This window comes from Rhododendron vialii, chromosome 2a (genome assembly GCF_030253575.1).
Source record: "Rhododendron vialii isolate Sample 1 chromosome 2a, ASM3025357v1".
Classification (NCBI taxonomy): domain Eukaryota; kingdom Viridiplantae; phylum Streptophyta; class Magnoliopsida; order Ericales; family Ericaceae; genus Rhododendron; species Rhododendron vialii.
In genome coordinates this window covers 41639925-41667110 of record NC_080558.1, presented here as the reverse complement: position 1 = coordinate 41667110, position 27186 = coordinate 41639925, and the positions used below count along the sequence as shown (strand labels likewise).

The following is a 27186-nucleotide window of genomic DNA, read 5'->3' as shown; positions in this document are numbered from 1 at the left end:
TAGGGTGCACTTGTGTATGTCTACTACAATTAAAGAATATATCTTGTCTGAATTGTAAACCAAGTTATTTTGTAAATAGATATTCACCACACATGCATGGTTACGATCCTAATGATCCGCATTGACTTAGTTCTTGGCCTTGTTTATATAAGTTCTCGGGCATCCTTCCCCGGTTTTCAAGGATATGTCCTATCGAAGATTCTATATCATTCAATAATAGAGCTAACCACCGTGATGTGATTTGAGGCGCAAATTTATAGGATGACCTATAGGTTGGATTAAGATTGAAAACTAATTGGCGCAAATTAATAGGACAACATATAGGCTGGATTAAGATTGAAAACTAATAGGTATGGAGCTGCCAAAAGAGAAGGGGATACCATAGGGCCTTGAGTCATTGTCTACAAAGTGGGGCATTGTAGACTGCTGAGCATAGTGGTATGTTACGATCTTGATTAATGTTCCACATCAGCTAAGTTTGAGCTTGGCCGTGTACATTATAAGCTCCCGGCCCCTGGTTACCGTTTCCTTGTAAGCTGATTTTCAAGTTGTGTTATTCCAAGAGCTTTGTATCATGAGCGTTTCTAAACCAAAAAAGTTTTGGGGCTATTTTTGGTTTTCCGCAAACACAATATACGTTCTACTCCTATGTTATAACTCTTCAAAAAGTAATAAAAATTTGTTTCTTGAGAAGGCTATTTGTGCACTATAGATCCCCAATAAAAAAAAAGAAAAACATATAATTCATCCTAATAAGTAAACTCACCTGTCCAGCAGAAATAAGACCCAACATAGCCCATGACGTTTGTACAAAATTCGTTCGATTTCCTTCCAGCGGTTTGTATTTCTGTTTTTAAGAATTGCATAATCAAATAGAAACCAAGTAGTTAGATGGTAGCAAAACAATGACAGAAGTCAGGGCAGTAGACTAGAAGTTTAAGCCTTTTGTATTAGATGGTAGCAAAACAATCAGATTACTTGGTTAGATGGTAGCAAACCAAGTAGTTAGGTTAAGGCTTTGTAATATTATTTTTTGTCTTTACTTTTTTTCCCGCTTTTGTTGGTTTTGCGTCTAATTTTTCTATTATTTATTCGGCTAGAGTAGAAGTTTTAAATATTTCTTCACTAAAGAAAAAGTTATCCGAAGCAATTTTGGATTTTTTTAGCTTATAGTCATTTTTAAAAAATTCTGATTATGAAGATGATGGGGCCACTCCAGGACCCAGCTTTTGACATAAATCTTGTTCGGAGCCCCACCCTAATAACCAGAGCCCTTTAGTTTGTTTAAGACATATTTTTAAGAGCTCTTGTAAAAAATTAATTAATTCAAATATTTGTGAGGGCTTGTTCGATTCATTCAGATATTCATAAGGGCTTGTTCGATTCATTCAGTTTTTCATATTTAGGGACAAATACCGATCAAGCTCTTAACGATATCCAAATGGGTTGATTTATTACGAGAACTCTTAAAAAAAATGTTTCAAACGAATTGAACTGCTCCGATCATTCTTGTGGGACTCCAAAATGGGTCCATACAAGATTTGTGTCAAAAATTGTGTCCCCAAAACCGCCCCAATGATCATACATCAGGAGAGTGAGAATTATAAGTTATTACAAAAGAATGAATTTGTTTTCAAAATATATCAGTATAATAGTTCTTCGCTATAGGGAATTAGCTCCTAGAAAACCAAAAAAAAAGAAGTGGATATGACCGGTATTGACCAGTATTTTAAAAATCCGATATGTACTGGCTGGTACCACTAGCAAAATACCAATTGTGTGCATTCTGGCCGAGACAGGATGTTATTCAAAACCTTGGTAGTAACAACTGATAGGGAAGGTCAGTTACCATAGATGGGCATGATTCCTCGCTTTCGCCCCAACCACCTTCCTCATTTTGTATTGAAAGCAAAAAATGAACACCTTTACGAACTGATTGATTATTGTTGTATGTACTCCCAGCAACAATCAACCCTCTTAAAGCGAAAAATGTACCATAGGTGAAGCAAATTCCCCAGTAGCCATACCTGTCAATGTTTAAAACCACTTTCAATTAGGTCACAACTTGTATGCATTTTAGCATCTCTTTGGGAAAACCCCAAATCATGTATCCATTTCCCATACTCTCAAGTTACTTCAAAAGAAAATGAACCTACCAAGAACCGTTGGGCTGTTGTGTCTGTTCAAGGAAACGCACTGCTCCTTCCACAGAAGTCTCTATTTCCTTCTCTCGATACCTTGGGTGTAAGCGTTTGAACAATAGTAAAGCTTCAATTATGGTTGCAGTGATCTCGACGTGCCTAAATCCAAATATAGCCACTATCAATAACAGTTGTTCAAGCTATGGAAAATTCTCCAGGGCTAATACAAGAAAAGCAGTAGCACAAGAGCATACTCTCGCTCGACCACAATGTCCGCAAAAAGTTCTGAAGGATTCAACACCTGAACAAAAGGGGGAAAATGATAGAAAGAGTAAGCAAATAAGCTTCAAAAGCGCAACATTCCATTAAACTCCAAACAAGGTCATGTTTGAGTAACCTATTGTAATATGGAATTACCAAGAGAAAAGAAACCAAAGTATCGTATAACTGCTTATTGTTTTACATGTATATACGATGCTCTAGGAATTTAGAACAAGAGAAAAACTTACTTCTAGATATGGCTGTGGAACTGCTGGTTCCCAAATAGCAAAACCACCAGTTTTAGGGCTCTGAATTAAATGACATAAATAGTCACTATTCAAGTCAAAACATATAAAAACTACTGAGATACAATGCTTTCATACATTTAAGTACAAGAGGAAGTCCACTGCCTCGCATAGTCTCTCAACATCCACTTTTTCTCCTGCAACATCCGGTGGCATTTGCGAAAGTAGTACTAGACACTGTAGAACGGTCAATTGATTAGAAAATCACTCTTGAATTTGAAGTAATCTTTCTTGTTATAGTGTCGTGGAGCTAATAGATCTAAAATTACCTTCAATGCTTCAGCTGTGCAGTCCGAGATAGCCCAACCTTGATCTTGTTCAGGGAAAGTCCATGCTCCTTTAGTAATGTGACGATACATTTTCTTGAAATCTCCAACAGGGTTTTCTTTGATCTTCATGTTTAGTAATGGAGAAGGAATAAATTGAAGTTATATGAAGATTTATATTTCTTTCGGTACATAGAAAGATACCTGTGATTCTTTTATGAAAAAAGCCGCCCTTTTAAGAGTATCTCCATATTCATCAACAAGATTACTTGCCATAATGGCCTGAGTCAAAAAAGTACAATCCCATATTTGACTACCACAACACTGCAATCCAAGTCACAAGTCAGCAATTGAGTAGGGCGCAGTACTATGTTTGACAAATAAAACTAACAATCAAACAACCACAAGCAACATCATTATTTTGTAATGCCGACCTGTGCTTTCATTCCATCTTCTGCAAGCCACAAGTAATCAGGAACTCTGGCAAGGTGATACTTGAACTCATCACCATTGGGGTCCTCCGCCCACCAACACATAATTTGTAAACTCTGTGTTGCAATAAACACCATCTCATGTCATCTAAAGCAACAATTTCCCGATAAAAAGTCTAAAAGAGTTTGGTTCCCTAGAAAAATTATGGAAGATATTCACAACCAAGAGCACATCTTTACGGAGATAGATTCAAGGGATAAATTCACATTTTTATGTTAAGATGAATTACACAAGCTTAATACCTTGTGAACTTGACAACTAAGAATCATAATGCTTGGAGTCATTACAAATGTTGTTAACTCTAGCATTGAAAAGTTGATTCCATTTAGAAAGTTTGACTTCCTATAGAAAATGTGGTAAAATTATTTAACTACTACCGGCCTAGAGAATTACAACTGGACTTGGGTAATTTTGCTTACTGAAAAAGGATGAATGCCTTCCTTTTCTTTTCTGAGTTCATGCTAACTTTCATATCAACTTAGATAAGAAATTAAAGAGGAGCGAAAGTACACCTGTGTAAAGAATGTACTAGTGTCACGGGAGGAACACCTTCTTGCCTTAAATCTACTTTCAAAGCATAGACAAATACATCTTTTCTAACTGCTCTTAGTATCAACAAGACAAAAGTAATAATAAAATTCATTCACTTGTTTGTATTACTCACCTTTTCTATGCATCCTATAGTAATGTATCTGGTAGTTTCTGCTCCATACCGCATGTACTTGATTACTTTTTGAAGAGCTTTCTCTCTAATCTTGGAAAACGGCCACTGGTTTATGATTGGTTCGCTCACATAATGAAGACCATCCCAGAGCAGATCTTGGATGAATGTGTGAGGATAATAGACATCCTCCTGCATTGAAATTTATCTTTGTTAAGCTTGAACTTGTTCAAATAGTATATCCAATTGCAACCAATAAAATAATAGACAAGGTACAATAAGTACAAGAAGCGCGGATAAAATATGGGATGTGACACAACGCACGGATATGCTTTTTCTCTAAAATGTATGATATGGAAGCGTTTTGGATACATTCAATACTGTGTATTTGTATGACAATTAGTTTGTGTTCCACTCCCGAATAAAATAATAGACAAGGTACAATAAGTTATGAAGCATTAGACATTAAGTGGATTTGTATAGCAAGGTCATGGTTAGAAATTCTTAAAAAAATTATCAATGAATTTGAGTACACACATTAAGTGGATTTGTATAGCATTTGATATGTCATATAATGACTTTTTAAATGATCACGTGTTTTACTCTGTCCCACTTTGCACCAAATTGAAGTACGTGGGAGTTCTTTAATGTGGAGTAAAAAAAATTCAAAAGTTATGCACGAAAGTTTGTTATTTTTGTATTCAAATTGCAATAGGGGCGAGCCATTTGCGATAGAGGGAGTGGCATAGTAGTTCATATTCTAATTGTTTTGATGGTCACGTTGTTAGAAGTGTGGATTACATATTACTAAATGTCTATCATAGACACCAAATGAATGCCATAAACAGTGCAAAAAGAGTGTTGGACATGTGTCCCAATGGAGATCATTATTTCTTAATTACGGATGGGGAAAAATTGTATTGAATACATGTCCGAATATCGAATGTGTCTGAAAAATGTCAGAAGAGTGTTCGTGTTCGAAACATGTCAAACATAGACACAAACATGTCACCTTCTTTTTAAAGTGTCCAGGCTTCTTAGGTTATATCCGACATAATTTCGAGACACCTTTTAACCCTACTTGAACATACAAATTATATCCAACACAAACTTGCTTGAAACACTTTCAGAATTCATGTACCAACCTTACAACAACTATGGCGTGCTCTATTCCAATCTATCTCCTCATATGGCTGTTGGTGAATTTCTTGTCTCAATGATTTGACAAGTTCCGTGATCGGCCCCACAGACTTTCTCCCATATAAATATGACATCGGCATGTAAGTTCCGCGACAATAACACCACATTTTTGCTGAATCACAAAGGATGAAATTAAAGTCAGGCCAAACCACATAATAAAGCTTTTAGAGTTGCAAAGAAATTGGTGTGAATTGCAAAAACAAAAACAAGTTGGTTTACAGAATACCACATAAAGCTCTACATCCGAGAATCAGAAGCAAACAAATCATTCACACAATCCTTCAAATCACCATCCTCAAATCCTCCGATATTTTTAATATGTATTTTTTAAAATGTGTTTGAGTTGTGTAGCACAAGAGGACAAATAGCGCTCCTGGCGGCGCTTGAAAATTCAGAGGATCGAGTGCATTTCACGCCTTTTTCTTACTCACAGTGCACTGATGCCAAAACAAGCCAAAGATTCATATTTAAGTCTTCTGCAAAGAACTCTATTGGACACAAAAGTGCCATTAAAGTTACTAGTATAAGTCAATCTTTAATTTACCTGGATGGTAGGGCAAAAACGAAGGGAAAAGCCAAAACTCAGGGGGCAATGGGTTGCATCCTGACCATTCGAACACTCCAAGAACCTGTACAACATAATATAAACACACTTCAATGTTTAAACAATTCACTCCTTTCAAACAATGTCACAAAGACAACTAGAGAATGGTGCCAACCCTCGGCCGTCTGATTTGCTCAATTCTTCTTTGACGTGTAGTTCTAAACGACTAGATTTTAAGATCTTATAAGCAATGAAATAAGATTTGAAACATAAGATAAATGTGTATGGGTATTTATTCTAAATTACAAAGGGAGAAACCATAATTAGAAACTAAAAACTATCCATCCTAATCAACTGCAATCCACTTTCACGTTTTATCCTCTTCCGTTTAGATCCTCTGGACCTCAAAACTCTCCTAAGTACTCTGAAATCGGCCGATACGTCTATACACGCAACTACTTTATCTCTTCCTCGTACCTACCAAGCAGTGATATACTCCTATATACTTACGCAATGGATCTTTAGCCAAAAGTTATTAAGAGAACTAGGTTTAGTAAGCTTTACCGAAAAATAGACTTTGCCCCAGGAGGGTATCTCAGTTGCACCACCATGATCAAGTATCCATTTCCGAGCCCTTTCCATTTCCCTGTTTTCTCCATCATAAGGACCTTTTCCTAACAAACGCAACGAAATGTAGTTAAGTGCCGTGCCAATCATAGTGCTACGACCCCCTACGCAGAATCCCCATCCTCCATCATCATTCTGCACAGTAAAAACATTCATGAATTTAGACGACAGATTTTTAGAGTTGTGCTACTCGCACAGACATAGCAGTACATGCTCCATGTGCAGATGATCCACAAACATGATCAGAGCAGCTCATTTTGTGAAAGATATTTTTTTTATGGTCCTTGTAAAAAAATCAGTTCAATTGGGTATTGGTAAAACATTTGCTTCGGAATTCAGGCCTAATTTCTGGGTAAAGTTGGATGTTTCGTAAAGGCCCTTACTGGTATCCGATTGAACTGATTTTTTGAAAGGACTATAAACAAAATATTTTGAATAAAATGAGCGGCTCCGATCATCTTTGTGAGACCTGAGATGGTTCCCCAAAACCGTCTCCACAATATTGTGTCTGCTACGTTTGTGCAAGTAGCATAAGTGTTTTCGACATGAATTTCTACGAATACAACCGGAAATGTACTCATCCGCACCCAAATGTATTCGAAATTGTTCCATGTGTGTGAACTCCACATTTTTGTGTAGTACTCACGTGCATAAGAGTATATTAGGATCTATGTGTCCCTGTGTGTGTTTGTAGGTACTCTTTGAAATAAAAATGTGAAGGACAGGTTTTTTTTTCTTTTTTTGAACTGGTGAAGGACCAATGAAAGTGCAAAATTTTGAACCTGTGTGTCCGAACCTTCAATGTTGTGAGTGTCACACTTACTCTGTGGGACCCACATGCATCGGACGTTTTAAGACACATTTATGTTTATATATGTGCGTGTCCGAATGTGTGTTTGTAGCATTGTTGTTTTGAAATTTCGCAAGCAAGAGTTTTTTATTACTACCTGGTGATTGTAAAGGTATCGAATCATCTCCTTCTTGTGCTCTGCTGTTAAGACGGTGTTGATTGCTCCGCTAATGTATAGGCTAATGAGCTGCAAATTCCAGTAGATTGTTGATCAAAATTGAGTTTGCACAGTCTCTTTTTTTCTGCATCGCGTTTCGTCTTGTTCAGTCATGATCCGACACATAGTGTCCAACACCTTTTGACACCACATATTTCCGTATACTCCACACATTTGGTACTGGGCTTCACATAGGGAAGGCAATTTCGTCTGACCCATCCGTATCAGATCCAATCCCCGTCCCGAACAGATCGGCAATTTGGAGATCCGTTTGGGTATTGGGTAGATATGGGGATTTTTTTTTGAAAATTTCGGGAATCAGGTAAGATGCGGGGACAGATATCTCCGACCTGAATTCGTTTGGGGCATTGGAGCCTCCACAAGATTGTGGAAACGGGAAAAGCCGTATTTGAGTAGAAAGTATCAGTGATTTTTCTCTCTCTTTCTGTTTCCAAGTTGTAGTCAAGTTGAGTTGGTGTGGCTGGGCAGATTTATTGTGGGGCCCATTATGGGTCCCACAAAAATAATCCGAGCTGTTTATTAAATGTAAAACATTTTTTCAAGGGCTTTTGAGAGAAATTGGCTCAATCCAATACTTATAGATGCTCGATTTAATCATTTAACTTTTCATTCAGATTTTATGATAACGAAAAGTTAGATGATTAAATCGAGCACCTATAAATATCGAATTAAGCTGATTTTTTTGATGGCCCTTGTAAAAATGCTTTACATTTAATGAATGGCTCGAATCATTTATGTAAGACCCGGAGTTGGCCCCACACACAGATCAGTGTGCGATCTATGTGGGAATTGTCTATCCACACAGACTTATTGCCAAAAAAATGTTCGGAGTCGCTCACTTTATTTAAAATACTCAGAACTGGCTTAGAGGAGAAGTCTTTGCTTCCGGCTCCCAATTTTTTGGCCCAAAGAGGGCTCCAAAAAATATAGTTTATAGTTTTAACCAATGAGGAGTTTTAATTGCCTTCGATCTTCTTGGTCGTTTGGCAGCTTAGGTTCTTTGGATGCTTTACGAGCTAGGTTGTTTAAATAATGAGGAGTTTTAATTGCTAAACAACTTTTTGGTCATGTGACAGCTTAGGTTCTTTGGATGCTTTAGAAGTTTGGTTCGAATCTCCACCCCTTAAGCTTCTCCCAAATATCTTTGGGCTGGCACTGGAAATACTTTGTTTATGATTCCTACTGAATATCAACTGAATTTAAAATCTCTAAGGGTGTTTATAAAACATCTAACTTTATCTCAAAATTTAGAGCTAAAAATTGAACAGTCTCGATCATCAAAATAGGCTCGAATAGGGCCTTCAAACGGGCCAAACTAGACAGTCCCTCAATAGGGACTTGAGGATCTTCCTCATTGCAACCATTGGAAGTAGTACTTACCATGGGAGGCATGAGAATATGGGGGCCACTAAGTTCAGCTGGCCAATGTCCATCTTTTGACTGAATTGCACAACTCAATCGAACGGCCTTTTTGAGAGCAGTTGTAACAGCCTGATAGTTGACTTGTTCATTTTCCCCTAGTCTCATTGGTGGTATGCTTAAATCGATGTTGCTATTTTCCTTTTTGAGCTGCATTTTTGGTTTCATCAAAACATGGAAACTGATGAGAAAACAATTCTAAGAATTCTTCTACACCTTCAACTGAAACACGCTATCTAATTATTTGTTGTATCAAAGAAAGAAACTGCAGTTCTAATTTTCTCAAAGTAATTATGTAAAATAACTTGAGTTTAAGACTAAATATACTCCCTCTGTCCCTTAATTGTTCTCCCTCCACGAATTTCATATATATATATATATATTCAATACTAGTACATATTTTGATTTGATCAATACTAGAACATATTTTGATATGTGCACAGATAAATATATGTCTAGCACGTGGAGTTATCATTATTTTGTAGAGCTAATGTGCATTGGATGGAATCACACATTTGTGTCCAAATCTGTGTGTACGATTTGCTGCGTGCACAAACTTTTTCTTAAGATTTTATTTACCTGCATTCGCATGAGAACATCGCCGGAGGGATGAACCCGAGATCTATTTTTCCAGTAGTCGTCTCGAGCTTTTTCAATTGCTTCTCTCTCCTCCGGTGTTCCAGCAGCAGGATCGAACTCCCAAATCTGTCTACCAATGAAGTTGTTGGTGCTATACAACCTTAGCCCTTGGCCTTCTGCAACCTTTAGCTTCCACATTATTCTTTTCTGAACTCAGTTCAATGGGGCCTCTCAGCCCTTTCTCTTGGTACGTAGCTGAGGTTGCATGAAACAAATTCGAAAACAATCATACATATATAATGTCAACAAGGGAATTAGTGGCAGACGCAAGACTTATATTTAGCGAGCGGGTCCGAATCACATGTATTTCCACATTGATAACAAAAATACATTTTCAGAGTATATATACAATTGAAATAGTGTGTATCGTACCCGTTGTTTAGATATATTTCGTGCAATCAAAAATTAGTGAAAATATTCTGGAGTGGTGAAGGACCCAATTGCACCCCTGGCACTTTTGCGTTTTCCTCTAGGGGACCAATTTCACTACCAGCAAGAGGAGTAGAATCGCATGCTTACCAATTGTTACAATGTTTGCCTATCTCAGTTTACTTTCTTTCCTTTTCATCAAATCAAAAATATATTCGAATTCTTGAAGTCTATAAATAAACATGAATTGGGAAAAAAACGTTTAATTGGATACCAGTTTTACTTACAAGAGGCCTGGATGACTTTAGCTGTGTGCTGTGCAAGTCCAAATGTAGAAACCTCAGGTATCATGTTATTAATTTATAGGAGAAAAGCTCCAATACACATCACGTATAACTAAATAAGTAGGGGCGAAACTGCTCAGTTCGCCCCTACGAATCCAAAAATAATACTTTCCGATATCCACTGGAGCTGATTTTTTACAGGACCCCATAAAATAATATTAAAAAATTAATGGATATTTTTCTAGATTTTTTCGGGATCCAAATGGGACCAAACGAGTTTGTCCCTGCGAATTGTCCCTGCTCATAGCAAGGCTGTATATGTAATTCAAAAAATTACTCCATCCGTCCCTTTTTAAGTGTCCTGCTTCGTAACTCCAACTTATTAAAAAGACATCATTTTTACACATTTCACATCAACTTTTTCCTCCACTTTTCTTACTTACCCATCATCATTACACTTTTACTCACTAACTTTTCAAAATAAAATTTACTTTTAGGGACAAAATAGACAATACACCAACTTTTACCCCCCTAACTTTACAAAATGGACACTTATTAAGGGACAGCCCAAAATGGAATACTGGACACAAAAAAAGGGACGGAGGGAGTATGAAACAAAGCTAACAAAAGTTCACATTACTTTTTGGGATTTTTCTTGGATATTTTCAAAAATACTTGTGGAAAAATCATAATCTTGCTGAGTGTTGGTTTTCAGTGTTTTTGTTTATTGGTGGTCGTCTGGTTGTTTGGGCTGCTTTTAGGCTTTCAGCTTATTTTAGTTCTAGGTTGTTTTTGGTTTTTGGAATTCTTGGCTGTTTTCGGTGTTTGGTGTCTGGTTTGGCATTTTGCCTGCCTTTAGGTCTTGGTTGGTTTTTTGTCGGAGTGCCCTTGATCCTTTTAATCTTTGTAATCCTCTATAAACACTAATAAATTCTTAAACTTTTACTTTTTCAATTGCTTTCGTTTCGATGAACCAACAATACATAATCATCAATTTTAACTTAATAGAGTTATGTCAATTTTTGACACCCACGAGTCGCGACGGTAGAGTTACCGCAAGGGATCTCGATTTTTTTAGATTTTTAGTACTTAATTAATAGATTTTTTAGTCAAACACGCAATCGATCTCAATTTTTAGTTAGTACTACTTATTAAAAGAGTGATGTCAAAACCGCATGAGATCTCGACTTTTATACGAATCGCACTATACGGAGGGGTGGGCATTGTGTCGTGTCGTATCGTGTTCGTGTCATTATTCTATCAAATCTAACCCGACCTGTTTTAACTTTTTGTGTTATCGTGTCATGTCATGCATATTCGTGTTTCGTGTCAGGAATAACTGACCCTAATCCGCTAACTTTGTGTCATATTCGTATCGTGTTATCGTGTCATTTCATAAATTTTCATGTCGTGTCGTGTCATCTCAGGTTCATGTCAAAATTCTCTCAATCCTAATCCAACCTGTTTATCTTTTTCGTATTATCGTGTCGGGTCATATTCGTGTTTCATGTAAAAAATAGTTGACCCTAACCCGCTAACTTCGTATCGTGTTCTCGTGTTGTGTCGGAAATTCCCACCTCTAACCTTATGCATGACATTAGCAATTCATTCTTTTTTGATAACCAAATGTTTGGACCAACTTGCGCTCACCTCAACCAATTCCGGAGCCCTGATGTTAACAAACAAAAAAAATCCTCTAGTGGCCCCAGAGTTTTGAATGTTTGGTCTCTGAAAAATTCGAACATACGACCTCATGGAGTATAATGAACTTTCTCATGCACACTTGGTCAAACTCCTTGGGATCAAGAAAAACAACCTATCGTATGGTATTACTCCTTTTGTTCCCTTTTAAAAGTCCAGAATTCGGACAAAAATTGAGATCTATTGTGTGTTTGCCATAACTCAATTATTTTAAGTACTAAAAATAGAGATCTCGATCTGCGGGTTTGACATAACTAACTCTATTATTGATTTAAGTACAAAAAAATTGTGATTTCTTGCGGGTTTGACATAAGAATTGAGATGTCTTGCGTGTTTGACATAACTCTAATGTTGTGCCTTTGAAAATTGAGATCTCTTGCGGGTTTGACTAAAATGATTTATAGGCAGAAAAAAGTTTCATTAAGATAACTTTGACCGTGTACAGACCCCACAAGATGACGGCACTACCGGGCCATGCCGCCGCAATTCTCATAACTCTAATGTTGTGCCTTTTAAAATTGAGATCTCTTGCGGGTTTGATTAAAATAATTTATAGGCAGAAAAAAGTTTTATTAAGGTAACTTTGACCGTGTACAGACCCCACAAGATGACGGCACTACCGGACCATGCCGCCGCAATTCTCAAAACTCTAATGTTGTGCCTTTGAAAATTGAGATCTCTTGCGGGTTTGACTAAAATGATTTATAGGCAGAAAAAAGTTTCATTAAGATAACTTTGACCGTGTACAGGCCCCACAAGATGACGGCACTACCGGACCATGCCGCCGCAATTCTCATAACTCTAATGTTGTGCCTTTGAAAATTGAGATCTCTTGCGGGTTTGACTAAAATGATTTATAGGCAGAAAAAAGTTTCATTAAGATAACTTTGACCGTGTACAGGCCCCACAAGATGACGGCACTACCGGGCCATGCCGCCGCAATTCTCATAACTCTAATGTTGTGCCTTTGAAAATTGAGATCTCTTGCGGGTTTGACTAAAATGATTTATAGGCAGAAAAAAGTTTCATTAAGATAACTTTGACCGTGTACAGACCCCACAAGATGACGGCACTACCGGGCCATGCCGCCGCAATTCTCATAACTCTAATGTTGTGCCTTTGAAAATTGAGATCTCTTGCGGGTTTGACTAAAATGATTTATAGGCAGAAAAAAGTTTCATTAAGATAACTTTGACCGTGTACAGATCCCACAAGATGACGGCACTATCGGGCCATGCCGCCGCAATTCTCACGAGATGCCGGACCCCAAGTCAAGCACGCCGAGAAACCGCCAAACCAGCCCTCACAAATGGTTGAGATCTGGCACCTGAGCATATCCATTCACCGTTGTTGACCACTACCTCGACGCCACCCAAGACACTGTAACACCCCATCGTCACCGAATTGCAGACGCCCACACTACTACAAAATGGTATAAAGATCACGGTCCAAAAATTAAAAAATCTCATTTTTTGTAAAAGCGTAATAAAATGTTATGGACTATAGTTTTAATCTCACTTATAAGAAAAAACTGAGATGAAAAGATTTTTTTAATTTCAGTAATCTAAAAAGTGATATTGTAACTTGAAAAATAGATCTCATTCTCAAAAAACTGAGATTATATATGAAAGAATGTATCTCATTTAAAAAAAAACTGAGATGAAAAGATTTTTTAATCTCAATAATCTAAAAGTGAGATTGTAACTTAAAGAATAGATCTCGTTTTTTAAAAACTGAGATTGTATATGAAAGAATATATCGCATTTCGAAAAAACTGAAATAAAAAGAACCTTTAATCTCAATCATCTAGAAACTGAGATTGTAAGTTAGAGAATATGTAACATCCTTTTATCTTTGAGGTGCTTAAATGCTAAATTTAATAACTTAAGGGCTGGAGTGCAATTTTTCTTTAAGAGTGTGCTGATGTGTGCCGTGTGTGTGGGTTTCTTTAAAACAAAGAAAGGAAAAAAAAAAGAAGAAGAAGAAAACCCATCAAGAGGTTTTCAACGTTAGACACAGAGAGAGAGAGAGAGAGAGAGAGGGTGGAAAGAAGAGGTGGAAGAGTGATTGAAAACACAATTCAGTAGGTAATTTTCATCTCCTTCAAGGCTGAATTTCATGTTTTTCATGTTAGGTTTCATGTTTTACATCTAGTATGCACTTGATTGAAGTAATTAGAGATGGATTGAATCCATAGCAGAAGGTTTTTGAGCTTGGAGTTGAGTTTATTCCTGAAAATTCGTGTATAACATATGAATTTGCATAACTGTGTTTTGAGCAGAGTTGAGTCTGTCCTGTTTTTGACTAATTTTTACCATTGACATACCGATCATGTTATTTTCTGGTATTTTTACTGTAGATGCGTCTTTGTGTGTAGTTTATGCTGTAAAAATTTCAGAATTTTCTGAGAAACCTGGAAAAAAATAAAAATCTTGAACCGGGCTGCAGTCAGATTTGCGTCTGTGCTGACAGCCCAGACACATGTTGAAAAAAAACGGGCATAACTTCTTGCCCGGGTATCAGTTTTACGCACCGTTTCTTGATTCCGAAACTAGACTTGTATATCTTTCTGAATCTGTAAAGATTGTGCCTTAGTTTGGTCTGAGCAAAATCAGTTTTGGTTCCGAAGTTAATAGTTTGGTGATTCTGAAATTCTGGGCAAGTTTTGTAGCTGTGTTCTTCATCAATTTTGTCATAGTTGAATATGCTTACTGACTATGGATGCTGTTGAGTCTCAAACATTGATCAATTGGTGATGTTTTGGTGTTGGAATTATTGGAAAAGATTGAGTATGTGATTTTTAATGAGCATTCGATCGCAGACTGTCCTACCGGGTCTGTAGTTTCTGTTTTAGATGTGTAATTTCAATTGAGCATATCTTAGTCATTCGGAGTCCAACTTGGGCAAATTTTATATCTAGATTGATGTACTAGAAGTATTCTTGCTAGTGGTGGTGGTCTTGTAGTATTCTTTGAAACCTATAGAATGCCTTAGTCAGAATTCGATCAATGGTTCTGCTAGAAAGTGTGTGTTTGTGAGATTTTCGGCTTTGAAGTACAAATTGGTGAATTTACTTCTTTGTTTTTGGAATTGAACTTTGAGCTCATATGTGCGGAATATTTGGTAGGTTCGGAGGCGACAACGAGTACCACAGCTCCACGTAGGGAGTGACAGTGTTGGTTTTCTTTTTTGTTGGAGACCGAGATGAGTGTTCGATTCATAGATGTTCTTCAATTGGATTGAATTTGTGATATTGCACTGTGACTTCGTGTCGGTGGGCAACAACGGCCAACGGCCGGACTTTGTGTCGTGCCTTTGACTTTGTGTCGATTCAATGGCTTTATGCCAAAATTATGACTTTGTGTCGAGCTAGTGACTTTGTGTCGGATTAAAGACTTTGTGTCGATTATTTGCTTAATGCTTAATTAATGATGAACTTGGATTTATTATCTATATTGAACAACATCCATGTCTCATTTACACTCCTGAAACTCGTTTGGGGTTCCAATTTTGCAGGTATAGGTCGGTGTCCACTATAGGTCGCGTTTTGCATTTTGTGACTCGCTCAAGAAGTGCGTAGTTGAGGCCTGTGGGAGTCTTTGTCTCCTGGCCCGTAGATGATTTTTGCTTAGTTTAGTTTTGGATATTAGTTGGTTATGTTTATTTCTTGACAGACTTCCGCTGTAGTTGTAAATGAGAATCATTTTTGAGATGTAAATAAAATGTGGCTGTTAAACTTCAATATTTAGTTATTCTTGGAATTGCTAGTAACTGGTTGTTGTTGGGTTGTTGTCGCGTGTCGTATCGGGATAGGCCGATGAGGTGCTATTCCGGAACGGGGCGTGACAGAATACATCACATTTTTTTTTAGACTTGAGATGAAAGCTCTTATATAGAAAAAGTTAAAAATCGCTTACCCTTTAATCGACTCCATGCAGAATACCCCTAAATAAATGTCACTCTCAACCATTCTACAAAAAAATATTTCGTCAGAAAATGGGATACTTTCTGCGAGGAAAATATATATTGTCACCAAATGGATACCTTTTGTGACAAAATGTATTTTGAGTATAACTCTATGCTCAAAACTCCATTAATTGAGATAATTCAAATTGAGTTTGAACAATAACACAAAAGGCTACAACTTTCATGTTATCAAAATTTCTAATTTTAATATTTAAAGGTTCAAAATGATATTCGAAATATATTTTAATGTTAAACACATATGTTATATATTAAATATTTCAATTAAATATTGAAAAGTGTGCGTGGTGCAGTTGGTTGAAGCTTCTATGCAAAACTCAAAAGACTTAGGTTCAAAATCCAACAGGATAAATAAAGTGGGATTTTTTTCCTTAGGAAAACGCCACTTTTAATCTCGATTTTTTCAAAAACTAAGATTTTTACTCTCTAAACAACCACGGTTTCATAATGAAATTGAGATGTTAAGCTATTAAAGGTCACGATTTTGTCATTTTTAATCACAGTTTTTTATGTTTTTAGTCACAGTTTTAATGAGTTTTAATCATGGTTTTTACCTTGTGGTTAAAAGATATGGACTTTTAGTTACACTTTGATAGACCACGGTTTTGAATGCGAGATTAAAAGTGAAAGATCACATGTAACGACCCTGATTTTTGACCCAATTTTTTTTCCTAAATATAATATTATTAGAGTTATTTTCCTTAATACAATTTTTTTTAAATACAATTATGCATGCAATATATACATGCATTCTTTTTAAAACCTTCCTACGCACACATGCGTACATGCACACTCCTCCTCCCTCACCTCAAACTCCTTCCGTCTCTCCGTCTCCTACTCAGCCTCTACTTCCTCCCTAACCCTAAAATCAAGCCAAATTCGTCCATTCCAAATCCCATGAACTCAACCCCATTAAATTCACTCTTATTATCTTTAACAAAAATTCTCCTATAAATACCCCACCCCTTGACCCACTAGTCCAAAAGAGAAAGAAAAACCAAAGAAAACCAAGCTTCAATCTATGGAGTTTTAGAGAGAGAAAGAAAGAGAGAGAAAAGAGGGTTTCGTACCAAGACCCAACCGAAACTCAATCCGACCATTCCAATCTCTTCCTTCTACTTCTAGCATCACCAAGCATCGTCCAATTGGGTTCCAAAGTCTCCCGATCAAAAAAATCCGAAGTCTTCTTCCCCAAAATTCAAGATTCGTTTTTAAATCAATTCGATCCGATTAAAGGTACTATAATCCATTCTAACCTCTTCTCTAAGTATATTAAGTATTTATATGCTTAACCCTATGTCCCGAACGAAAAAAATATAGTTAACCGCGCGTTTTCTGCCGTATATACCAAATTGATATTATTTTTGAGCCCGACGCTTTTTTGAAATTATTTACAATGAAGATAACCCTTATGATATTTATTTTACAATCTTTATGATATTAATATTATCAAAAACTACTGACTCGATATTATTTTCTTACAGTATAATATCAACTTAATATAAAACGTATTAATTATATCAGTTTAATTTATCTGATAGATTGAGTTGGTTTTAAACGTTTCGAAACAACTTTGCGACCTTCCGAATATCATTTTTGACGCCCGGACTATTTTTTCTAGACTTTTCACACCTCAAAGATCATAAATTGTTAAGATTATATTTTTTTTATTTAAGTATCTATTTATTGAATTATTTATTAGTTATCTATCCAGTTTACTAACGAAAAATCTTTGCGACCTTCCAAACAACGTTTTAACACCCAAATAAATTTTTTCCAGACTCCTTGTATCTCAAAGATGATATCTTGTTAAATTAATATTTTTTTTATTTAAATTAATATTTATTATTATTTTTATAGTGTTTCCAATTAAAATTACCTTACGACCATATAAACCTTATTATTAATACCCGAGTAATTTTATTTAGACTCCATACATTCCGAAGATGAAACTTTGTTAACCTCAACATATTTTAATTAGTAAATTATTTATTATCTATTTACTTCACTTTCGACTACTTTATTTAACGTCTTTATTTAAAATAATCCCACGACCCTCCGAACCTAACTTTTGATACTCAACGGATTGCATAGGACCTCTCGGACTCTTAATCAGGTCACGTTAATTATTTTAATATTTTTACTTAATTAATGTATTTTAATTAATTAATCTATTATCTTAGAATTAATTAATAAAAACCGAGAAAATTTTCCTTTTGAATTACTTTAAAACTCTTACTTTATTATTGATATTGTGACCATACAAGATTAAGGGCAACGGCCCATCCATAAAAAGTTGCGTGATTACATTGCTTATTAATTGTTTTAATTATTATTGGTTTGTTGTATATCGCATCGATATTTGATTTGAATGCTAGATTGAACCCTAGAGACATGGGGTGGTGTTGCGAAATAGAACTCATCTAGACGATGCTAGATAATGGATAAATTGGAAAGTTTTATTTTTTGATTGCCTGCAGGCGTGATTTTGAGATGTGATGAGTTGGATGTGATAGTTTGAAACTAGCAAAGTAAGCCCAGTGTTGATTGATGAATAATGATTGGCAAAGTAAGCCCAATGATGAATTAAGACTGACAAAGTAAGCCCAGTGATGATTGTGGTGATTGTGAAGTGGTGCATAAGATAGACGAACCCTAGTTATGATTCGGGCATGATAAGCGTTCTTTTGTTGTAATGAGAGGGATACACGATAGGTACATAACTGAAGTGCAATCCGCGACAACAAAAGAAAGTGAGCTCATGAAACAGGGCATGGCTAGCGGTTGGAGAGGAAAGATCTCGCGGAGGGATCTTAGATCACACAAAGGGATAATGGATAGTAATAAATCAATTTATGTGAAAAATTTCTGTTTTACTTCTTCGTACTATATTTTCCTGCTTGTTAATTGTAAAGTAAGAGGGGTGGTTGGGTTGGATTATTCTATTGGGTGATTTATCACTCACAGATACGTCTGTATCCTGGCAAATCGTTTGCTTCGGCGATCAATTTGCCAGTGGGCGCAGGATTCAATGGAGAGAATTCAAAGATGTTGCAGTTCAATACGGAAAGAATATCAAGAACGAAGATCGAGTATGTTTCGGATTTGTATCAAGCCTAAAGTCAGCTCTGAAATTAATGCATTTTGAATCAGTAAATTTATCTTGTGACTGTAATAGCAAAACTTTATTTTGAAAAATTATATTTATTTAGCAAATTTTCCTAAGATTTCATTTTATATTGCTTCCGAAAAGTCGGGGCGTTACATCACACCAAATGACTGAGGTCTTTATCTATTTTTGTAGTAGTGCCAAGGTCACTTCCAGCAAAACGATATGCCAGCAACGTGCCGTTAGGCCTATAACAATCACGGCCTGGAGCTGATCCGCAGGAGATCGATCTCGCGACCAACCTCCCCCGCCTCTGCCCCACCTAGCTGTTAGAACTACTGAAAACTACCAAGACAGTAACCAGCAGACAAAACAGAGGCAGAAAGGAGGCACAACGTGGAGAAGGGATACAAGGGAGAAGAAACGCAAGCAAGACAACGCTACGAAGAAAGAGAAAAGGGAGGATAAAAGAAGGGGGGAGGAGTGATAGAGAGAGAGATCAGAGAAGAGAGGGAAATCGGGACGCCCCCTCTTGTCGCCCCATTGGGTTAGAAACCCTAGGAGGGAAAGAGAAGAAGAAAGCAGTTGCGGCTAGGGTCGGTAAAAATTGATGATTATGTATTGTTGGTTTGTCTCAACGTTAGGAATCGAAAAAGTAAAATAATTATGATTTTTTTTTAAATTATGACTTTTATGCAAGTATTTTTAAAAATATTCAAGAAAAAACCCAAAAAGTCATGTGAACTTTCGTTAGCTTTGTTTCACATTTTTTTTGAATTATATATTGATCTCGACGTATAAAATTTAGAAATTTAAAAGTTATGAACAACTTTAAAAAGTTCAATAAAGACAAAAATATTTCAAAATAGCTAAATAGAAATTCTAGATTTCTTTTGGATTATCTTCAATATAGAAAACGTGTGGTCAAAACTACTTGCCTACCAACGACTTGGGTCAAAATCACTTGGCTAACAGTCGAAAAATGCACCAGAACAGATGCACAAAACAAATTGGGCATGGAGAATTTGAACTTGAGCAAATGATGAATCACTTAAAAGAGAATAAATTATTTGGTATATAAACCAGCAAAGCTAAGACAATTTTTAGCTACCAAATTTCTGGATCGAGTCACCACCATCTCGATTATCGGGTGCTTTTTTTGTATCACTTTTTGGTCTTGAGAGTTATAATAACCGGCTGGTTCATAGAGTTTTGGCTTTTGGTTTAGCTGTTCAATTAAACTAAATAACATAGAAAAACTATTTTTTATGAATTTTCGTTTTTTGAGAATGAGGTTTGACCATTAACTTAGAGTTGTAACAAAGTCTCACTCCATATATTAGGACAAAAATGAATCCATTGAACATGAATAAAATAACCATTTTGAAGAAATCTAATTATTAGGAACTCCATTGAAGAAGAATTTAAACCTAACCATTAAACAAGAACCTATTAGAATTTTTTTTTCAAAGAGAACCTAACCATTTTGAAGAAATCAAATTGCTAATGTAGGCACGCCTTCGACTCACTTCACAACTTTGCTTGGATTTCGTAAGTTCGACTTTCAAGTAGATCACTTTCAGGATGCATAAAGGGATCGACTTGTACCTATCTCGTGATTTGACTGCTGTTGCAAGAATGATTATTTTTAAGTTCTTCCCATTCGCCGGTCAATTTTGGGTTTAAAATTAAAATACGAGGGCAATTTTGAAATTACCATTTATAAACTGCTAATGCTAAAGAAACTGATGAGCCACACCGACGGGAGCCATTTATGTACGAAAAAATAGGGTGTTTGGATCAAGCACCTACACACATCGGATGCCGCTGATTCTCGTGAGGGCCCACTTGTATTTTTTTTTAGAATTTTTGAACTGCTCGGATCAGCCGTCCGGTGGCCAGAGTGGGCCTTGCGTGGTTGTCGGTGGCTCCCATCGGTGTGTCTTGTCGGTTTCTGTAGCACTCTCCATTTATAAACTTACGGTATATACCTATTTTTTTTAAAAATAGATGACCAATATTGTAACTTTCTTTTTCCAATTTGTATAGTGTAAACTGAAGGTGTATTTGATGTCAGCTTATGCATTTTTTTTTTTATCGGCAAAAAATGTATTATTAAAACTTGACAAATTGTATATCGAGACAGGCCACTCTAGATACAAAGAAAGCTTAGGCATTGTTGATACTAACTAATTTTGATTCATATTTTTATTTTCTTATTATGAAGTCAGCTTTGGCATTGTTGATATAACTAATTTTGATTCATATTTTGATTTTATTATTTTGACTTCTCTCTTGACAAGACAAAAGACAAATAAATAACTTAAAACAATTTAAAAATGAAAAACTAACAAAAATACTTATAACTTAAAAACTAAAGAAAAACGTTTCTAGAATATAAGTTCGACCAATCCCATTCCACAAAAAAGGATGAACTTGATGCCATTCATTAATTGGAGGAGTGGGTAATGCCGTAATGGTGGTAAAAGCTGATTTTAGATAATTAAGAAAAGAAAAGAAAAGAAAAAGGTAAGGGTGGTGATTCTATTAGTCATCTAATTCTTTAAAATGTCATGATGCGCTTTCCTCTCGCTTTCAATTTTCACACTGCTCTCTCATTCTTCTCGACTAATACATGGAGTATCCTATTTGTACTTCAATTACATATTTAAAAAAATAATATGTTGAATAAGTGGACCAATTTTGCTTAATTGAGTCTCATTGGTGTTTTCCCTGGTCGACATCTTGTTAATCTCATATTGGGTCTCGTATTAGCACATGATTGTTCTTAACTTGTTTAGGGATATATATGATGTCATACACTAATACTTGTTCCCTTTAGTCTTTAAAACAATTTCAAAGATTAATAAAACTTTCTTTTGCGGTTCAAATTTTTTGTTTTGCTTAACTGAGTCGGAAACCTAGAATATTTGTATATATGTCCACTTACTTCCCTATCGTATTACATGAAAACGTGTGTGGTCTGTACCAAAAATAATAATAAAAGAAAAGGGAATTGATATTCGCGCTCCAAGATTTACTGCAGGTGCTCCACCTTTTTGTTTTTACACTGTGATGTTGCTGGCAACATCACAGTGTAAAAACAAAATATACACTGATGTTGCTAGCAACATCACAGTATAAAAACAAAAAGATGGAGCGCCTGCAGTAAATTTTGGAGCGCGAAAATCAGTTCCCAAAGAAAATGTGTGGTCAAAACTACTTGCCTACCAACCACCACAATTTTAACTTGGGTCAATTTGTCTAACATCACCACCACCAAAATTACTTGTGATCAATAAACAAAAGATTCTCCAAAAGTAACAACAAATTGCCCCTCTCGATCTATAGCAATCCGTCCCTCAGTCCGACTTTGTACACTTGAATCATGTGTGCATTTAAAAATAAAAAATAAAGAATTTTCACTTGTCTTAATTAACGGTCGAAAAATGTTCAAGAACAGATGCACAAAACAAATTGGGCACCGAGAATTTGAACTTGAACAGATGATGGATCACTTAAAAAAGAAAATATTACTTGGAGATTTTTTTTTTCTGGATTAATTGTCATCCCATTTTTAAGTTCATCTTCACTGAGGAATCAAATATTTAACTTATCGACCAACCATCAACTACTAGCAGTGCTAGAATCTTTATTTGAAAGGCGAACAGACAAATATAATTTATTATCGATAAGTATACACTCAGGGCCGGCTCTGAAATTTCAGAAGCATAAGATGATTTTCGAAAATGAGACCCTTAATATCCTATCACTTAACGTATAATTCCTTCTTCATTAGTTCGTTGGGTTTGTTTGCAATGGGAATTATTATTTAAGAGAAAAAGATGCATTTATGTTAATGATACACTCACCACACTGAATAATTTTCTTATAGATTAGTGATCCTAGTGTCCCGTGATCCAACTTTATTCTCGCTTTTTGTTTTTCCACCGTTCCATTTTTACTGGGCCATTGGGCCTTATATAAAACACATTCATTTGTTAAAAAACGAGCCATATACCAACACATATATACTAGGTACTTAAAATAAATGGAGGTCCTAGCTAGTTTTTGGATTCTTTTTTTTTTTTTTTAGGGGGGGGGGGGGCTCGCACCTCATGGGCCTTAGCTCAGAGCCGACCATGTATACACTCTCATTATGTATTATGTTTTTCCATGTATATATGGTACATAAATTATGTAAATTCTCATGGATTAAAGTATCAAGGAGGCAATTAATGAGAAGGTTGAGCATGACATTTAATTTTATTGCGTAGTAATAATTTTTTTGGAGGAGAATGAAGGTCAGGATTTGGCGAAGAATATTCAATCTAAGGAGAATGGGTACAGTGACAGCAAAGATTGATGGATCTCCGTCAGGTTGTTAGCTCTCTCCGGTCACCGAGCTCCAAGATGGAATCAATGATTGTGCAAATTTGTATGTTGAGGAGAGAGTAGTTGAAGGTAGATCTTAATTTCAAATTTCAAAATTCTAGTTCCAGGGATGTGGAGTTAGTGGTGGGTGATACTTGTTTCGATTCAATTTCTAGTGTCGGGGAAAGCAATTTGGCCTTGGAAGATGGTGAAATTGCAGCGGAGAATATAACTCCTTTGTTGGGAGTTGACACCGCGATTCATGATTTGGCTTTGGATGTCGGGGAGTTTGATAAAGGATTTTGGAATCTTTCAGAAGTGGGTTTCTTAAATCAAGCGGATATGGAAGTAGTTGAGCTTAAGCCGACTCAAGTTAAATCTATTGATGGTAAGCAATTAGTTCCACCCCTTGACCCAGTTGTTAAGGCTAAAGAAAAGGTGAAAGATAATTGGAAGCAGAAGTCAGTTGAGAAAATGTTGGGTATTCCTAAAGCTAAGAAGAGAGATGGAAGAAAGAAGAAAAAATGTATCGTGTTTAGATCTGCGATTGCTGCTGTGGCTTTATCCGTTTCTTCCGAAGTCACAAACAAGATTTATCTAGATGAGGCAAGGGTTACTTGGTCTATTGAGAAAAATTTGGGAGCCAATTATTTGGGTAATGATGAGGATATAATAAGCAAATTCATGACTACGGAAGCCAAAGATGGCGCAAGGGCCAATGATCAAGATTCTCAGTGTAATGATTGATCCTTAGTCATCTCAGGAGCAGATTTTGTTTTAGGTGTCTTTTTGCCTTGGTTGGGTTTTGGATGTGGTGCTTCTTCTTTGGGGTTGTATACCTTAGTTGGCTTCTTGCCATTTAAGATTGGTTATTTTTCCCTTCTGGTTCCTGGTGCTTCGTGCTTTGGATCCTTTTAATCTTTGTAATTTGTTTTCAAAAAGTAATAAAATTCTTTTTTGTTGTTCAAGAAAAAAGTAATATGGGGGTAATGTAGGGTGTCCCGAGCAAGCTTTGGATCCTTTTAATCTTTGGATTCTTTTTTGCTTGTGTGCACCTCAAACAAATCCCTTCAGCCCCTCCCACAGCCGTTTCACACGCTTACACGTGGGGTGAGGTGACCCAAAAGTTGTTGGCAAGGAGAATCGAACCTGAAACCATCGAACTTGAGACCATAAGATAGAGTAAACACTTGCCCATCATAGCATTCATTACAGAATAGACCACTTGGCTATTCTCCAACCCTTTATGCGAAGCCTTCATAGGATTCTCAACATTTGCCATTCCAATTAGTTGATTATTGAGATTCTCATGAGCTTCAAAAATGCAATCTGTACCCCTTCTGTGTGTTGAGTCAGCTCTATAAGCATCATCACCCTTGAGTCCTTGACCAGACTAGAACTGAACCTGAGTTTGCATTCCTTAACAACTGAAACTCTGGAAAAGAGGTATCCTCTTGAATACAGCACGCGAAATTCACTGTTATTAGCTTGGATGTGTATCCACTCGTCGATGGAATCTTTTACCATTGTAATGAGAATTCTTCCATTAGCAAAAGATTGTCATTTCCATAATATCCTCATCGATTGATAGAACTTCCCCAATAAATATCACCAATTTTCTTGAAAGTATCCACACACCAGACGTTGAGAGGAACCCCGAGCATTTAACCCAAACAATTCTCTCAAAGCTCGCAACTTCATCACTCCATGGTTTGATTTCACTGAACCATGATAACCATTTCTCCTTAATGGTTAGGTCCCTCACTTCTTTGTTCAGAATGTAGGGGGATGAAAACAATTGATGCTTTCTGATCAACTGATTTGCAACGGCTTTCTCGTGCCTCTTCACCGGAACCCTAGTTCGTCGTCGGAACCCTAATCTGCAAAATAGACAGGGGGTGAGCGCACCTCTGTCTCTCGTGGCAAAGGCCCTCCGATGCCAAAGTTAGTATCACGTACTAGCAGTTAAACCCTAATTATCAGTAGGAAAGCAAGAATGCAAAGTATTGCGTACCTTTTACCTCTAGGTTTACCTTTTATTTATAGATTTGCGTATGCTTGCTGGCCAAGCATCCGTGTTGCCCTAGGATTCCTAACTCGTATAGGAATCCCAGGATATCAAGGATTCTTGTTTCCTTTATCAGTTCATTACCTTAATCCTTGTAGGACTCTTTTCCATAACAAGCCGAACATCCCATACTCGTTGGGTATCTTTATCAGATCCTATATTCTCGGGATCTTATTCCTTAACGGAATACTATTGTTTCTGAACTCTTCCAGAATGTTCCTTATGTTCCAATACTTGACTGAAGTTCTTTCTTTTGTTCGGCCATCTCGTTGCCGAACAGTCGGCTTGGACCATTGACTTCTCATGTCACTGGTCCATCTTGCCGAACATTTGTTTAGCATGATGACTGTCCTGCCTATATTCAAACTATGGTCCCACATACCATTTGCATTGCTTTTTAACCCGTGATCCCTCGTATCACATGCTTGGTTCTTTGCTTCATCTGTTCGGCTGTTTATAACCGAACAGTCTGCTTTGGACCATTTACTTCACATGTAACTTGGCCCTTAGTTTGCTGAACAGACAGCATGGATCAATGACTTCTCATATCATTGGTCCATATTGATGTTCACTATATTGCCCGGCGGTAAGTCCTGTCATACTTACCACGTGCTCCCGAATATCACGTGTTCGGCTACTAAATGTATGTGTTCAGGAATACCTCCCTACAATTGCTCCCCAGCTTCATCTATTTACCACTGTTCGGGGGCAATATATGATACTTAGAAACAGAATTTTATTTAGACCAGACTCTTCTGATCCCGTGCAGTCATAATTTCAATATGTCATTGATGCCTTTTGGCGCCTCTGTCATTATACCATTTCGGGGTAATGACTCCACGTGGCACGTATAGTATGCCTATCATTAATTTCGAACTGACGTTCTATGAAACGGCATCAGAACGAAATCTGCTTTCCGTTACTTTATCCTGTAACGGCGTTAGAGGAGACGCTTCGTCTCCGTTTCTTACCCTTAAACCCCAAAAAAGGGCTTATTTTAGGTTTGTCACCCAAAACTTCAAACTTGCTCCTTCTCTCTCTAGAAACCAGGTAAAAACATCCCGCCATCCGCCATCGCCGCCGTCTGCAAATTCGATTGCACTCTAGGGAATCGTCACATTATTCTTGTAAGATTCTCGTTCTCACTCCATTTCGTCTGCTTAGGTTTCCCTCTGAGATCTCACTCTCAGATTCGTGGGCTGTTTTTAGGGTTTCTATTCGTTCCCATTTCCATTTTTTTTTCTTCTTTTTAGAATATACTCATGGCTGATGATAATGGTCAACCTCCTAGACCTAGTAAATTTAGGAAACTCTGTGAAACCCCAACTGCCATGGCGGCATTTAGGTCTGAGTATAGCATCCTTGATAATGTGGGGCTCGAACTCGCCCCTTTAGGAGCAGATAGGGATGGTGGCTCCTGGGATAGAATGTGCATCCCTATCGTGGCCATCGTCGAAGGTGGAGTCCGATTTCCCCTTCACCCACTACTCCGCCAGATCCTAAACTGGTATCGTCTCACCCCCATGCAAGTATCAACAAACGTCTTTAGGCTGATAATGGGTGTAATAGCTTTGAATAGGATTCTGGGGACCCAGTTAGGAATTTGGGACATTCAGTGGTGGTACAGTATTGTACTAAACCCTGAATATAATACCTACTACTTCAAAGTTAGAAGGGCAGAAAAGCGTCTCGTGCTCAACCTGCCAGACTCCGC

General features: G+C 36.8%; 1 protein-coding gene across 3 annotated transcripts in view; it reads right to left on the bottom strand.

Annotated features, from left to right (window-relative positions):
• The window catches only part of LOC131317798 (dammarenediol II synthase-like), a 122023-nt gene that overhangs the window by 1750 nt on the left and 93087 nt on the right, over positions 1 to 27186 (bottom strand). Inside the window, exons 1-16 of one of the 3 annotated variants that reach the window (XM_058347444.1) lie at positions 9524 to 9736; positions 8906 to 9094; positions 7445 to 7534; positions 6435 to 6632; positions 5871 to 5955; positions 5272 to 5438; positions 4130 to 4318; positions 3408 to 3521; positions 3178 to 3297; positions 2977 to 3099; positions 2786 to 2884; positions 2651 to 2710; positions 2396 to 2442; positions 2157 to 2300; positions 1850 to 2027; positions 767 to 847 (exon numbers count right to left, since the gene is read on the bottom strand). In XM_058347444.1, coding sequence (XP_058203427.1) covers positions 767 to 847; positions 1850 to 2027; positions 2157 to 2300; positions 2396 to 2442; positions 2651 to 2710; positions 2786 to 2884; positions 2977 to 3099; positions 3178 to 3297; positions 3408 to 3521; positions 4130 to 4318; positions 5272 to 5438; positions 5871 to 5955; positions 6435 to 6632; positions 7445 to 7534; positions 8906 to 9094; positions 9524 to 9721 — 2082 coding nt within the window. In that variant the 5' untranslated portion in view covers positions 9722 to 9736. Of the gene's footprint in view, positions 1 to 766; positions 848 to 1849; positions 2028 to 2156; positions 2301 to 2395; positions 2443 to 2650; positions 2711 to 2785; positions 2885 to 2976; positions 3100 to 3177; positions 3298 to 3407; positions 3522 to 4129; positions 4319 to 5271; positions 5439 to 5870; positions 5956 to 6434; positions 6633 to 7444; positions 7535 to 8905; positions 9095 to 9523; positions 9737 to 27186 lie in introns of those variants that run through there. The other 2 variants (XM_058347446.1, XM_058347445.1) reach the window with 2 other exon arrangements.